Source organism: Dryobates pubescens, chromosome 10 (assembly GCF_014839835.1).
Source record: "Dryobates pubescens isolate bDryPub1 chromosome 10, bDryPub1.pri, whole genome shotgun sequence".
In the NCBI taxonomy this organism is placed as follows: Eukaryota; Metazoa; Chordata; class Aves; order Piciformes; family Picidae; genus Dryobates; species Dryobates pubescens.
The window spans coordinates 1,243,048-1,260,179 of record NC_071621.1 but is presented as its reverse complement, the minus strand read 5'-3'; the positions used below and the strand labels follow the sequence as shown (position 1 = coordinate 1,260,179).

At 38.2% G+C, this 17,132-nt stretch overlaps 1 protein-coding gene across 5 annotated transcripts in view; it reads left to right on the top strand.

The window, feature by feature from the left end:
- Positions 1 to 17,132, top strand: part of STS (steroid sulfatase) — a 145,989-nt gene that overhangs the window by 101,185 nt on the left and 27,672 nt on the right. For 3 of the 5 annotated variants that reach the window (XM_054164907.1, XM_009899399.2, XM_054164908.1), the window contains exons 8-10: positions 4,686 to 4,823; positions 10,966 to 11,125; positions 13,738 to 13,859. In XM_054164907.1, the coding sequence (XP_054020882.1) occupies positions 4,686 to 4,823; positions 10,966 to 11,125; positions 13,738 to 13,859 (420 nt within the window). The remainder of the gene's footprint in view (positions 1 to 4,685; positions 4,824 to 10,965; positions 11,126 to 13,737; positions 13,860 to 17,132) is intronic. The other 2 variants (XM_054164909.1, XM_054164910.1) reach the window with 2 other exon arrangements.

Here is a 17,132-nt window from a genome sequence, read left to right as displayed (position 1 = left end):
AATTTAACATAGCTTGAAGCAAGAGTGGAGAGCAGAATGTGAAGAGCACTCCTCAGTATATTTTGGAAGAAGCTTTAGTTACATTTTTGGAATGCTGATGTGTTAATTAAAGCAAGTAACATCCTAATGTTGTCCTTAACCTGTTTTGTCTCTTGAAAATACAAGTGAAATAAAAGTGTGCAAAGATTTAATGCTTTGTCTACTACAATGTTAATCACCTACATTGGTGCATGCTTTCCTAGAATAGCAATAATTGGAGAAACTTGATCTGAAATTCTAATTGCTAAATAGCTTCAGAAATTATGCATCTCCTTCAGTGTTAGATTGATTTTGTTGTTCAGAAATGTTCCAAATCTGTTCTGTTATAATCAGAAAAAAATGTAAATGATAACATCCACAGAGATCAGTGCAGCTGTTAATTTTTTAGAACATGGCTTTCAAGTGAGTCTTTTCAGTCAAGAATCCTTCCATTTTTATTGATACATAGAATACATAGAATAAACCAGGTTGGCAGAGACCTTCAAGATCATCGCATCCAACCCATCAACCAATCCAACACCACCCAAGCAACTAACCCACAGCACCAAGCACCCCATCAAGTCTTCTCCTGAAAACTTCCAGTGATGGCGACTCTACCACCTCCCCAGGCAGCCCATTCCAATGTGCAATCACTCTTTCTGCATAGAACTTTTTCCTAACATCCAGCCTGAACCTCCCCTGGCGCAGCCTGAGACTGTGTCCTCTTGTTCTGGTACTGGCTGCCTGGGAGAAGAGACCAACATCCGTCTGTCTACAACCTCCCTTCAGGTAGTTGTAGAGAGTAATAAGGTCACCCCTGAGTCTCCTCTTCTCCAGGCTAAGCAACCCCAGCTCCCTCAGCCTCTCCTCATAGGCCTTATGTTCCAAACCCCTCACCAACTTTGTTGCTCTTCTCTGGACTCGTTCCAGCAAGTCAACCTCCTTCCTAAACTGAGGGGCCCAGAACTGGACACAGTACTTGAGGTGCGGCCTAACCAGTACAGTGTACAGGGGCAGAATGACCTCCCTGCTCCTGCTGGCCACACTGTTCCTGATGCAGGCCAGGATGCCATTGGCCCTCTTAGCTGCCTGGGCACACTGCAGGCTCATGTTCAGTCTACCGTCAACCAGCACCCCCAGGTCCCACTCAGCCTGACTGCTCTCCAGCCACTCTGACCCCAGCTTGTATCTCTGCATGGGGTTGTTGTGGCCAATGATGACTCCCACACTAGGGATAGGAAGCTATTGTCACTTGAACAGAGCTATAGTTTTCCCAGGCTTATTTATCATACAGTTTCATATTCTAAATGAACACTTTACAGCCAAAAAATCTTTTAAAATTTGTATTGCTTTCTCCCAGGCAACCAGCACCAGAACAAGAGGACACAGTCTCAAACTGCACCAGGGGAAGTTTAGGTTTGAGGTGAGGAGAAAATTCTTCTCAGAGAGAGTTGTTGGCCTTTGGAATGGGCTGCCCAGGGAGGTGGTAGAGTCACCATCCCTGGAGGTGTTCAAAAAGGGATTGGACATTACACTTGAAGCCATGGTTTAGTAGTCATGAGGTCTTGGGTGACAGGTTGGACTTGATGATCTTTGAGGTCTTTTCCAACCTTATTTATTCTATGATTCTACAAGCAGCAATGGGACTTAAAGGGGATACTGAATCAGCTGAAGTCCCATTCTTGTAATCCATGAGCAGATGACATATGATACCCTCATAAATACATTTCATGGGTGAAGCAATACAGTTTTACCATCTTTTCTTACTTAGATGTCATTTATCTGTTCACCACACTCATTAAAGTATGTTGGACATATGGTTGCATGTCTAGCAGTTTGGGTAGGATTCATCTTACTGTCCTTGATGTCTCCTATGAAGGCAATTGGTTTTGAGCTAGTTGCATGTCTTTTCTTTTTTAATCAACAGGTAAGAAAGGCCTTCTTAGGGTTGTGACTCACCTCTCCAAAGGCTACTTAAAGAGGTTAGGTGAAACTCCTCCTTGTTCATTAATTTGCATTGCCTGGGAATATTTATACATCAGTTTTCACTTAATTCTAAAGTTTCTGTGAATCTACAGAAGTAATAAGAGTGGAGGACTTAAGAATAATAAAAATAAAAAAGTCATAAGAAGACTGTAAAGATGTATTTTGCATACTTTCTAGTATATGCTTCCAAAATTGGTATAGGGATCTCTCAGAGAGATCCCAATGCATTCTCTTCATTTTTCTTCTGTATTAGAAATGCTGATAGAAATGCTAATATGTGAATGTATTGCTTGTGTTAACAGTAGACATATCATTCAAATGCACTTTAATGGAGCTTATCTCCTGTTAACACACACATTATTGCTTATTTATAGTTTTCATTCTAGAAAGTGTCAATTTTCAAAATGAAAATAGAAATTGAAGTTTTGCTCCATTTCTGCAAGTGCATTGTGATTGCCATCCTCTAACAATATTATTGTTCGAATTACCACTATTAGTCCATCTGCACTGAAAAATGTTGTTGCAAAAATAGTCATTTTATCATTTGCTGATTAACCTTAGTCTAGCCAATCTTTATGTGTATAAGTCCAAAGGAAATGTGTGTCTTAAAACGGAGTTCAACAAGCTTTGGATGAGATTTTCTATGTTTTGTTGTTGTTGTTTTCTGAAATGTTTAACATATGCCTATCAGAATATCTTTTTTGCCAGGTGAAGTCAATCTACTCAATCATGTTTAAAAATCAATTAATCAATCAATCAATCATATAATCCAATGAGTAGAATTCTTTGTTTTATTTTGATTTTGTCATATATATAGGGTGAATTTGAAAATCCAGTTTCCTCGAGGAAAACTGTAGGTTAAAAAGTGCAATTGTGCATGTCATTGCACATTCATTTATTTGTGCAATCTCATTTATTGTTATTATCATAGATCATAGCTTGATACAGGTTAGAAGGGAACTCTGGAGGTCATGTGGCTGAATACCACACAAAGCCTCTTAGCTTGACTCCCCTTTTTGTTGTCATTGCTGTCTTTCCAAGGGTTGTTATAACTACTTAGCAAGTACATACTCCAAACAATCTTAGAAGCCAATGGGAAACTGCCTCTTTCTTTTCTGGCACCAAATCTGCCTGCTGCAGCAAGCAAATGGCTTGTCTGATGGATCTACAAGATTTTCTCTCAACCCACCAACTTTAAAATGTCAGCCTTTGTAGCAGATCTTCCTCAGCTCTGTTGGGAAATTTCAACTCCCACAAGGTTTCAAAATTTACATAAACTAGTTCACCTACTCTTACATTTCTTCTTTTCTCCTAGTTTACAAACATGTTCAACAGGTATCACTTATTTAACTGCTGGTGTTCCTTTATTCACAGAATCACAAAGTGGTAGAAATTGGAGATAATCCAAACCCACTGCTAAAACAAGTTCACCTGGAGCAAGTCATGTTCCAGTCATTTGAGCTGATGAGAAATGAAAACAGTCAGCCTTTTTAAGACGGCTGTTTTAGAAAGCTATAACATTTAAAGCAGGAATACTAGCAGTAAGGTAACTACTTATCCAGAAAAAGAGCATAGCAACAGAAACAGTGGTCTGAAAATTATTTAAAAGGCCCTCTGTTTCCAAGTTCTTATCTAATTCTCTTTGACACAATAATAGGGCATGAGCTTATGTATTAATTTTTAGTTCAAAGTTAACATTCAAACTGGACCATTCTTGGATGTTTAAGTAAAAGGAATAAAGATGAAATGATTGTGAAGACAGAATTATCTTTATATATGCTAAGATCCCAAAAGAACAAATTTAAATCTCCTTTGTATATTCTTATAGTTTGGTCAGTTTCCAGAATGCATAATTTTAGATTCATAATCAGTATAAAATTTGCTGGAGCAAGTTACAGGAGCACTTTCACTCTCATTCATTGTAGAAACCCTCTTTAAAGAAGTCAGTCTAAATAGGTTTGAATGTAATTTCTCTAAGGCACTTCACAGTGCTGAGGCAATGTGAGAATCTCTTTGTGAACATGAAACATGGGTCTAAGGTACCTTGGAGTTACAGAGCATATCCACGTGGATTCCTCTTTTAAATATGTACATGTGTATTGCCTTGCACATTTTGAGTATAGTTGATGTCTATTCTTATATGATGCGAAATTAGAGACTCATTAGTAGGTTTGATAATGAAACCAATGCTCCAGAGGCACTCCACACATTTTTTTGTTGGTTGTTTTTTTGTGTGTGTGTGTGTTTGGTTTTTTGTTGTTGGTTTTTTTTGGTTGTTTTTGTTTTTGTTTTTAGAATGTCATATTCAAATACTAACATTGAGATTAGGTTGCTAAGATGCAAAGCTTTACCCCCAAACTGTCAGCTCTATTCTGCACTTTCAGACATTCCTGAGTGTTTGAATCATCTTGCTGAGGGGTTTCCTTGATTGAGAACAGTTGCTTCCAAAGGTCACTATCTCTCTGGATCAGCCCTTTTCTCTGATGTGCACAAATCTCATTTTATACTTCAAGAAACCTGCAGCAATTGAACCATGGTCCTGATTGCAACAAGAAAGGGATCTTAAAAAGACATAAGGAAAAAAAAATTTGTATGTGCCAAGGCTAATGAAGAATGCACTGAAAGATATTAAAGCTGGGTTTTTTGTTTGTTTGTTTTTCTTTTGCTTTCTTTCTTTTTAGGACAGGTGCTGGATGCACTAGAGGAATACAATCTGAGTCATAAAACACTTGTATACTTTACATCTGACCAAGGGGCTCATGTTGAAGAAATCTCCAGTTCTGGAGAAGTCCATGGAGGACATAATGGCATATATAAAGGTGATCATTCTCTAATGATTCTTATAAATTGGGTCAGGAAATAAAATTTTTTTTTTCTCGGAAAAAAAGCTGTTATGTACTCTGTGGCCAAGGTCAAAACTTCTTAAACAGTAAATTTCTCATGACTGCCATTCTAAATTCAAATGTAGGTAGTAAATATGAAGGATTTATTTGTCAAATTCAGCAACTCAAGCAGTGTACATGCTCAGCCAGAGCTCTTTGGAGTTTCAGCACTAGCAGATAAACTCTGGTCAAATACACATATTTGAAAGGATGTCAGTTGAAAGTATTTCACCGTAATGGCTAGGTAGCAGAATAGAAGGGGGAAAAAGTGGTTTATGAGACATGAGGAATCACAATAGGAACTAAATACCACAGAGTAAGTGGGATCACATGCAGATAGGGTGTTAGGATATGGAGAATATGGGAGAAACAGAAACAGAGTCCAATGTAGTAATTTCAGAAAAGTAAAAAAGGAAAGTTAGTTGAAAATGAAAAAGTGAGAAGTTAGGTTGAGTTTGGGGTGAAGGAGCTTGACAACAGCTTCCTGCTTTCTATGGCACAAATGGTGGACACAGCATCAGGCAAATGAATGTCAACATATTTTTTATAATCTTTAATCTTACTGAACTAAGGTATTTTTTATTTTTTTCCCAATAATCTGCAAGCATAAAATTATTTTCATTCTTTCACTAGGAAGTTTCTGTGTTAATTTGTTTCCCCCACATATTTCAGGAGAAAAGATCAAAGAAATCCAGCAGTTTTTTGAAAGTAATTTACAAAACTGGAAGCTTTGTAGAGAGAAAGAAGTAAATTTCCATTAAGTATGATTTTAAAAAAACAAACACTATTACAAAACTACAAAATTGTGTAGTAATTGAGTCTGGAAGGCACCTCCCAAAGTTTGTAGTTCTAGACCCTGCATAGCAGGGTTAGGTAGAACAGGTTGTGCAGGGCTGTGTCCAGTCAAGTTATAAAAACGTCCAATGATGGAGACTGCACAGCCTCTCTGAGTAACTTGCACCAGTATTTGATCACACTTACTGTAAATAGAAAAAGAAACCTTTCTCTTTTGTTTAAATAGAATTTTTTGTCTTTGAGTTTGTCCACATTGCCTCTTATCCTGTCAGTGAGCACCACAGAAATGAACCTGGCTCTGTCCTCTTTGGAGGACAATATGTGTGTTAAATCCACACAGACAAGTACGAGCCCACTGAACATTCTTATCTGCAAGCTGAACACTCCCACCTTTCTCAGGCTGTCCTCACATGTCAAATCTCCAACTGCTTCAACTTTTCATAACCCTCCTTTGGACTCACTCCAGAATGTCTGTCTCTCTTGCCCTAGAGACCTCTGCACTTGGACCCAGTACTCCAGATGTGGCCCACTAGTGCTGAGCAGATAAGGGTCACCTCCCTCGACTTGCTGGAAATGTTCTCCTTAATGCAGCTCAGGATGCTATTGGCCTTCTTTACCACGTGGGCAGATTGCTAGTTCATGTTCATCTAGTTGTCCACCAGAAATCCCAGATCCTTCTCTGCTGCGCTGCTTTCCAGCCAATCAACTGGCTTTGCTGGTGCTAGAGATTATTTCTTTGCAGATGCAGTACTTGGTTCCTTTTGGCCCATTTCTTCACTCTGTTGAGGTCCCTCTGGATAGCAGCATAACCATCAGTAGATCAGCCACTCCTCACAGTTTTGTATAATCTGCAAAGCTGCAAAAAAGAAGAAAGGTAGGCAAATACTGTAAACATTAAAAATACTGTGAATTTTTCAAGTGAGAAAAAGTCACATATTTCAGTCAGTCTGAGAAAAGACCCTCATATTTTAAATGAGCTGGGAAGGAAATACTACATAAGCAAAAAAAGCAAGGCACAAGTCGTAAGGTTGTTAAGTACCAGATGGATCCCCTTGGGCTAACACCAGAATGGAATGTATCTTGAAAGCTAGCACATAGGCCTTACACAGTGATTTAAGTAATTAAGAAACCATATGGTTACATATCTGTAGATGTAGGCACAGCCTGAGGTTCTTTAGAAGCTTTAAAAAATATTTGCCTTGTAGAATGCCAGACATAAGATATAGGATAAATGATGAGGAGGGAAAAAACTGACATACTCAGGGGAATATGCATTCCTGAGGAACATGGATTAAATAGTGTTTTTTCTAGCAAATTTTTTATTCATACTTACAGAACAGAGAATAATTTGAAATAGATCTTACTGGAATTAATAAAAAATCTGATTGATAGGATTACATGGGGACTCATAGGACTTCTTGGTTTTGAAATAAATAGTGTAGTGTACAGTTACCATTTATACTATGCTGGCAAGTCTTACAATATTCTGTGGGATTGGAAATAATCACTAAATAAGAAAAAAATATATCATAGTATGAGTGACATTCTTAATAGAATAAAAATAAATTTAAATACCCGTGCAATCAGTTGAATATACTTTTGTCATTTTGAAATACAATATATTCCGCTTTATCTTCCACTTTCTTCCTCTCCATGTCATCATTTTCAAAGGAGCAGAAGTGGAAGTGATGATCAATTGCATAATTAACAATTTTCATAGATAAGAATTTATTCATATTTTCACATACAATGCAAAGTGCTTGAGGTCTGTACATCTCTGGCAGATTTAATGGAAACCAGATCTGTGAAGTCATAATTTTCAGGCACTGATACAGCAATGTGCCTTAAAGAGGCAAAAGGACAATCTTTAATGCTGCTTTTCTCATGTGTGCACATGCTAGGAATTTACTTCACCTGATGAATAGTTTACAAAACTATTTTGTAGTGTCTGGTAGACACTACTTATCTTCTTGTATATGAGTGGAGCATGAATGTGAATAAGAATCAAGACACTTAGCCTTCTTGTCGGAGCTGGAGAAGTATGCTCAGGAGTAATTGGTTCTGCCCTAAAATCAAAAGCTCTTAACAGATCTCCACAATTCAAACTCACTGATTTGTATTGATATACAGCCAAATGAGCACCAATGATAAAATTTAAGAGGGGATTGGAGAGTTAGGCTAATGCTGCAAGCCTGAATGCATAAAAAGGAAATTACTTGTTTGAAGTTTTTATTACTCTGGATTTTGACTGTTGGACATTTGCTGTAAATTTTGATAGTCTTTGAAATTAGAAACCAGAGCTAACACAGTGTTAAACTGGCTACTGTCATACACAGTCTGATTTGTATCTTCAGTATCCTTTTTTAGAAGTGATTATAAAGAAATATTGGATCAAAACCATGGCCTCTATTTCCAGTGCCTTTTTTTCTGACAGTCATCAGAATAAGAGTCCTTGGAGGAAGATGCAGAAGCTGTGTACTAAATACAGAAGATCCCTAAGAATATCTCCTACTAATCTTAGATAGTATGGCCTTAATTTAAAATGTGAATCCTGACAATTTAGATTCTACAAAAAAAAATTAGCATTAGTTACATGAGTTTTCATCATGTGAAGAGAAAATTCCACTTTGAGTCCTTCTGAATTCTTAGCATAGCCTAAATCATTTGATAATAAGAACATGGTGCTTTCATTTACTATTTTGAAATGGAACAATTGCAGATTTCATTGAACATCTTGAAGTTTAATACTGTTTCCTCACTGATTTAGCATAAAGGAGGGAAAACTGTTTATACTTTCTCTATCTTTCTTTTTTATGGTAAACTTTTATTGTGCCTTTTTCCCTTTAATACTTCACTCGAGAGAAGAATTGTCTTATCGACATCTTTCGTCAGTCTTAACTGATGATTTTTATTTGGTCCTTAATTTCTTGTTACTTTTTCCCTGTGATTATAAGAAGGAAAGAAGGAAAGAAAGAGCAATATAGTTATCATCCAAATGATCTAAGAAAGTTATTTTCAATAGTTTTCATCATTTATCATTCAAAATATTAATAATGATACACCACAGACTTCCCCTTTATATATCATCCTTTGTAAAAGCTCTATCCCCAGAGTTAGGTAATAGCAGTCAATTTAAACCAGAGGGAGAGAAAAAAGACAAATTCTTTCAGCTAAGATTTGAAATGAGGTTAAAATGGAAATGTTGTGGATGACTACAGATTTATGTCTGTACTTTACCTGCTCCTGCAGAAATTTCAGGAAAGGTGAATGTAGGCTATTGTTCAATGCAACACTTAAAGCATAGATAGCTAAACATTAAAATACAGCCTAGGGTGCTTTATGATGTTTTAAAAACATATTTAAGGGAACAAAAATAATATATAGCTAGCCTGCCTAGAGCATGCCAGGCATACAGACTGCTGGGTTGTTACCTTTTCTCTGTTTCAGTGTTGTCAAATCAAATCAAAATACAAAACTAATGGGTCAGATCCTGAAATATTGTATTTTAAATAATGACTTTTTATGGATTTGTTCTTGTCTATGTAATATTTTAGCCATTTGGATGTTTTTATGTTTCAAGCATTATTAGCAAAACCTTGATTTATTTTGTTAGGGGAAAAAGAATGCAGATTGTGTTAACAACATTTAACAGGGATTTTTAATCATATAATGGCATTAAGCAACTCAGGTTCTGTCATTAAACACAGTTCTAATAAGGATGAACACCACATAGGTATAGATAATAAAGAACAGTCTTCCACAATGATCTATAATTCTTGCCTCGTTTCCCTTCAATTTCTGGTCTCCAGAGATATAGAATAAAATTATATTCCAATTAGTCATATAAAAGGAAAACCACAATCACTTCTTCATAGACATAAGCGAGGAGATAGCCCTGCTCCAGTCTCCATTTTGCTTTTTGTACCTTACAGCAGGGGAACAGGGTTTGCTGAGTGCTCTCTGTGCTTGGGCAATATGCAGGTTTTCTATTCTCCTCTGTACTGAGTCAAGAAAGTTGTATTGTGAACCTTGGAACTGTGAAAGCCATGCAATATCTAGATTTTAAGATCTGTAACATCTGGGAATGGAATTCACCACTTACCTTGAAATTACTCTGTCTTCAGATTACACAGGAGGCAACAGTAAAATGAGAGTTTATTTAAAGAATCACATCTACCTAGCACTGTTACTAGGTTCAGACAGACATACAGAAATAAAAGGAACCTTGCACTTCAAGTTACCTATGGTATAGATCAGCTCTTACAGTTTTCTGTCTGTCGATACCATCTGGCCAAGAAGCTGCTGTGATGTGTGTGCAGAACTGAGATCTGCCTCATCTACCCAGTATAGCTGTTCACTGGAAATAACTTGAGGATGTCTATAATTTTACGTCCTTATACTTTTCTTGTAATTTTATTCAGATTTAACTACTGCTACTCAACACAATTTTCTGTGAACCATGCCTCGGGCAGGATATTAATCTTAACACTTTCCTGCTATGTAACACATAATTCCCAGCAAACTTTTAAGATCCTAATGACTGTTGTATATGGATAATCTTTTCTACTTAAGAGGCACACATTCTGTTGACATCTACACTCTTCCTTATGCAACAGTATTACTGACTGCTCAGCAAGCATACTGTTGGGTGAACACTTCCCTCTACTAGGTAACAAGTATTTTAAACTTTACCAAAAAACAACTATGTAAATGTAAAACTACATTTTATTTAGATTTTTCTTTTTAAAGGCATTTTTTACAAGAATGTAAACAAAAAGAATCCATGCATCTCATTCCTGAGTTTTAGAATAGGTAGCCACACATCTTGTGAGAATGGAATTACATTTAATGCAGTGACAACAGTAGATTTAAAAAACTGCTTTAAAAGGCAAATAGTCTCATAGCGAGTTACTTCCTAATGCATTAAATAGGGTAATTCAGAAACATACTTGAATTAATACTTTCTTCTATGTAAAGTCATTAAGTGCTATTTTTAATAAAATATCATACACCTTGTCTGGGTTCATAACACAGACATCTTGGCATGCCTCCATTTTTGATTCCCTTTTATTTTGGTTTTCTCTTCTCATAGCCATGTGGCATATTATCTAGACCAAATTCAATAGGATGATTCCTGCAAGGTGCAAATTAAAAATAAGGTAAATATATTTAATGAAAATATTCTAGCTAAACAGAATGTTTGCTATTTGGAAATTGAATCTTGGGGAGGGTATATTTCTAAGCAGAAATTGATTTCTTAACAAACAAAACTTTCATTTTTTAGGTGGAAAATCAATGAATTGGGAAGGAGGTATTCGTGTGCCAGGGCTTCTCCGTTGGTCTGGAGTAATACAGGCTGGTGCTTATATTGATGAGCCAACAAGTAACATGGATATATTTCCTACCGTAGTTAAAGTTGCTGAGGCACAGTTACCCTCTGACAGGTATGCACTCTCATGAGTGTTTTATACATGCTACTGATGTCTATTAAAATAGAGGTGAGAATGAAAAGAATTGGATTTTAAAAGCAAGTTTTTGAAAATACTTCAAGAATACTTTGGGTCCTTCACTACAAGAAAGATGCTGAGTTGCTGGAGCATGTCTGAGAAGGGCAACAAAGCTGGTGAAGGGTCTAGAGAACAAGTCTTATGAGGAACAGCTGAGGGAACTGGGAGTTTTTAGTCTGAAGAAGAGGAGGCTGAGGGGAGACCTCATTGTGCTCTACAACTCCCTGAAAGGAGGTAAGTGAGGTGGAGGTCAGTCTCTTCTCTCTAGTATCAGGTGATAAGACAAGAGGAAATTGTGCCAGAGGATGCTTAGATTGAATATTATGAAAAAAATATTTCCTGAAAGAGTGGTCAGGTATTGAAATAGGTTACTCAGGAAGGTGAAGGAGTCATCATCCCTGGAGGTGTTCAAGAAATATGTCGACATGGTGCTTTGGAATGCGGTTTAATGGCCTTGGTGGTGCTAGGTTGATGGTTGGACTCAATCTTTTCCAACCAAAGCAATTCTATAATTCTATGAGTGAACATGGTAGAAAAAGGAACTGTTTTAAACATTTTGAGCTCATCTTTGGCCTTCTTATTGTGATAAAACATATCAAATTGCCAGATAGGCTTTTCTGATAGTTTTTTCTTTTTTTCTCTCTCAAGTTAGTGAAAATAATCCCTTACAGATAAAAAAAAAAAAGCATAATAAGAAAACTTACTGGATTTCTGAAATTGATAACATGTTTTATTGGCACCTGTACATCTGCATTTTGTCTTCTTCAGGAAGTACCTAGTTTCAGTAGCAAGGTGCCTCCACCTAAATTCTGTTGCCATTAAAATCCAATAAGTGGAAAAACTTACTGATGTGCATATGCTTTGAACACATCTGTCATACACAAACAGCTTTTTGCATCAAAACATGCAGGATCTCTTTGGGGAAAACCAGTGATGAGCAGAGACAATCTGGTAATGATAAGACACTGAGTGCAAGAAGGTGGCAGAGCAGGACATGTGTAGTACATGAAAAATTAGTCAGGCTAGTGCACTTGCAAGTTGCTCCAGATGTGATTTTTCTGTGTAGCCTAGATGTTATAATTAATACTTCATGGTAGGTCATGGACTAGCTTGAAGCATTTTTGATCCAGCAGCTGAATTCCTATCACTCCACTGAATTAATCCTGAGCAATATGCTATAATTAGGGTTCTGTCACTGGGAGGAAGCAGGTTAAAAAGGAAAGGAGGAGGTGCTCCTAGTTAAAGAAGTAATAAGAAAGGAAAGTCTCCTATAACCCCCTGAAACCAGCAGTTATGGTAATGCAAGAGTACTGGAGACATATTACTGGAGACACCTTTTTCTCCATCAAAAGGCTATAGAACAGGAAGTGTATAATAAATGCTCATCTGCTGCTCTCAGCTTGAAAGTGAGCAAGCCTTCAGGGGCAAGGCAGGAGTGCATTACTCAGGGAAGAAAGCAGTGCAAACTGAAAGTGAAAAAGACTGATTCAACAGACTCCACAGCCAGGGATGCACCCAGAAAACAGAGTTGTTGGACACCATTGATCTAGGAATTCCAGAATGTTTTCCTGCCCATCTTTTGAGATGAGTTCTACTCAGAATGATGCTGTTATATGCAATAGCTGCCAAGAATTTCACAGACATACCTAGCTCATGGCTTTAAAAAGTGACGTTATTAGCTCTCTTGTATCAATTGCACTAATGGGAAAAGAGTTTTGCACAGTACTGAAAATTAACATAGACATTTAAAAACTTTGAAAAGTTTCAACTAAGTTTTTATGATATTTTGTTCAAAATGCTTAAAAAGAGAATTACCTGAGGATCTGTATGTTGGCAAAAAGTAATTTCTGATGAAACTTCTTGTGAAATGAATAATTGACAGCAAATCAAATTTGCAGATTGTTATTTCATCTGACTTCAGCAATTCAAAGGCATAATTTATGGGAACATCTAAATACCTTGCTTATTTTATAACTCCATTTTGATATAAATTAACTGGTTCCTTCAAAGTATGGTCAAAATTGTCCAGCAGTATTTAAATAATATTTGTGTCTATGTGAGTGTGTGTGTAGTTGATAAACATATATGTAAGCATAGTTCATTTTCAACATTGAAATGACAACTTCTGTCTTAAGTTCTGCCATACATTATATGCCAGACAGTATTCTTTGCATTACTTCTCGGAATGCCAACAAAGCACAGTGTTAGGGTTACTCTGAACAGACTACTTCCAAACAGCTTGAGCAGGTATACTTGGAGGACTGGGTTGTAGCCATTTATTCACATATGTCTTGTCAATTTCTCAGAACAGAAAAAAAGATAAAAATGGATTGAGGAAACAACCATCTCTTATGGGAAAATGTGAAAACAGTATTCCCTTAAATAATGTGATAATCAAAGAGGAAGAACAACTGAAGATTTTTTTCAAAATTGACCAAATAAAGGTGGCCATTAATTTTTATAAGTAGTGGAAATGAAGAATTACAGTATCTTCTTAGTAAATTGGGGTTTGAATTATTATTCTGCTTATGCAATGCTTTCTTACTCAGAATTATTGATGGACATGATCTGATGCCGTTACTTCAAGGAAAAGTTACCCGATCCAAGCATGAATTTATCTTCCATTACTGTAATGCATATTTAAATGCAGTGCGCTGGCATCCAGTAAACAGTGAGTAAACTTGCCTGTTCACATTTTAAATATTTCATACGGTTTTTATTGCAGTTTGAAAAGAATCAGGAAAAAGCCCTGAGCCATAGTAACAAATTGTTTAAAATATCTAACCCTTCTCCTTCTTTTTCTCTTTTCCTTTTGCTAGAGCATGCCTGTTCAAAAATTTACTGTTTGACATTACTTGATTGCCATAAATTAATTTTGAATATCAACACAATACTGAGATGAATCGATCTGAATTTTTGTTGTTTGTTTTTTAATAGAATTGTTTTCTGAGTAACAGCACAAATATGATGTCAGCCTGGCCATTTCCTCAGTAGAGGAAAGTCACCGAGTCAAATTCATAGTCATCAAATAAATTAATAAAGTCCTATAGGGTCCCCATGAATGCTTTTATGAACTTGCTCTTTGTAGCCCAAGGAACAAAGCTTTCCCCCCAATTTACTCCTTTTAAACTAATATCTCACTGTTTCTGGTAGCAACTTCCATATTATCCAATGCATATTTCCCTTTCTATAAAAGTCTCTGTACTGAACAAAGTGAAACACATTTTCTCATCTCAGTTGATGCTCAGAGTGACAACTTATCTTACAGATTCAAAATGACAATCCAAAAGGATGAAATTATTCTACATCATGATGAGGAAAGATGTAGACACAGCTCCAGGCAGGAAGAGAAGATGTTTTTTTCTCAAATGTACACCTTTGCAAGATGAAGTACCCCCCCACACACCCCCCCCATCTGATGAAAGGGTCAGCTTTGTTATTTTCCAAAGGGAAGTTTGATAGGAAATGAAGAGGAGCAATGATGAGGGACTAGTCTGTTGTATTTATTTCAGGGACAACTGTGTAGGTTGTGATATTTCCTTTGTCCTTTCTCCAAGGCAATCAAAAGAAAAAGCACAGATGGAACATGTCAATAACATTTTCATGTCACTGCTGACTTCTGTATGGATTATTGTTGTGATTTAACCCCAGATGGCAAATAGGTGCCACCCTTCATAGTGGGATGGAGGAGAGAACTTGAAAGGCAAAAGTGAGGTTAAATAGGTGAAGCAAAACCCATGCATGCAAATAAAGCAAAACAAGTAATTAATTCACCACTTCCCATCAGTAGGCAGGTGTTCAGTCATCTCCAGGAAAGCAGGGCTCTATCATGTGTAATGGTTAACTTGAGAAGACAAAGACCATTACACTAAATAACCCTGTCTTTCTTCGTCTAGTTTTATATGCTAAGCATAACATCATATATACAGAATTCCTCTTTGGTCAGTTGGAGTCAGCTGACCTGGCTGTGTCTTCCCCCAGCTTTATGTGCACCCCTAGCCTACCTGCTGGCAGGGTGATGTGAGAAGCAGAAAAAACCTTGTTGCTATGCAAGCAATGCTCAGCAATAATGAAAACATCCCTGTATGGTTAACACAGATCCATATTTGCTACTTCCCATATTTGCTTGCCCATATTTGCTACTTCCCATATTTGCTACTGTGAAGAAAATGAACTATCTCTGCCAAAACCAGCACAAAGGGGTTTTGATGTAATACCTTGTCAGCCTATATTGTAGTGAGAGAGTAGGCAATAGACAGATACTCATTTCTACTTTCTTTTGTACTAGTCCTCTGGGAGTGCTCAACAACTTCACCTTTCTCACTTGCCCAATCTTAGATCTTCAAAAATGCCTTTTTCATGTAGACAATGCAATCATGTTTGCAAAGATATTTGTTGCAGTCAGCTAAAGGTTTGCTCTGTTTATCTCTCTCCAATGTCTGATTGTGGTACACTTGCATTACAGCTCTGTGCATCTGATGCTGTCTGCATTGCTGTGGGTTCTCATGTGGAAAAGAGTGTGATAGTTTGGTTTTTTGTTTTTTTTTTTTCCTCTCTGGCATCTCAGCAGCTCTATATGAGTAGCTCTATATTCCTTATTGGACCTGGAGGGGAACACTATAACTGAAGATGAGGAAAAGGCTGACATCCTGAATACCCTCTTTGCCTAAATTTTTAACAGTAAGGCAGGAGGAGTTCAGGACAAGTGGCCTCCTGAGCTGGGTGATGGGGTCAGGGAGCAGGGTATTGCCCCAGAAATCCATGAGGAATTAGTTCGGGACCTGCTGAGCCACTTGGACACTCACAAGTCCATGGGACTGGATGGGGTCCATCCTAGGGTACTGAGAGAGCTGGCAGATGAGCTGGCCAAGCCTCTCTCCATCATTTTTCCACCAGTCCTGGCTCACCGGTGAGGTCCCAGATGACTGGAAACTGGCCAATGTGGTCCCCATCCACAAGAAGGGTCGAATGGATGAACATGGAAACTACAGGCCAGTCAGCCTGACCTCGGTGCCAGGGAAAATGATGGAGCAGATTAACCTGGCGGCAATAACTGCGCACCTGAAGGATGGCCAAGGGCTCAGGTCCAGCCAACATGGATTTAGGAAGGGCAGGTCCTGCCTCTCCAACCTGATCTCCTTCTATGATCAGGTGACCTGCCTGGTGGATGTGGGGAGGCCTGTGGATGTAGTCTACCTGGACTTCAGCAAGGCCTTTGACACTGTCCCCCACAGCAAACTCCTGGCTAAGCTGTCAGCTTGTGGCTCGTGGCTTGGACAGCAACATTATGTGTTGGGTTAGGAACTGGCTGGAGGGCCGAGCCCAGAGAAGTGGTGGTGAATGGTGCCACATCCGGCTGGAATCCAGTCACCAGTGGCATCTCCCAAGGATCAGTAGTGGGCCCCATCCGCTTTAATATCTTCCCTGATGATCTGGATGAGGGCATTGAGTCAGTCATCAGCAAATTTGCAGATGACATGAATTTGGGAGCAGATGTTGATCTTTTAGAGGGCAGAAGGGCTCTGCAGAGGGACCTCGACCAACTGGATGGATGGGCGGAATCCAACATGACGGCATTCAACAAATCCAAGTGCCAGGTGCTGCACTTTGGCCACAACAACCCCATGCAGAGCTACAGGCTGGGGTCAGAGTGGCTGGAGAGCTCCCAGAGAGGGACCTGGGGGTGCTGATTGACAGCCACCTAAACATGAGCCAGCAGTGTGCCCAGGTGGCCAAGAAGGTCAATGGCATCCTGGCCTGCATTAAGAATGGTGTGGCCAGCAGGAGCAGAGAAGTCATTGTGCCCTTGTACTCTGCATTGGTTAGGCCACACCTTGAGTCCTGTGTCCAGTTCTGGGGCTCTCAGTTTAAGAAGGACATTAAAACACTTGAACGTGTCCTGAGAAGGGCAACAAGGCTGGGGAGAGGCCTTGAGCACAAGCCC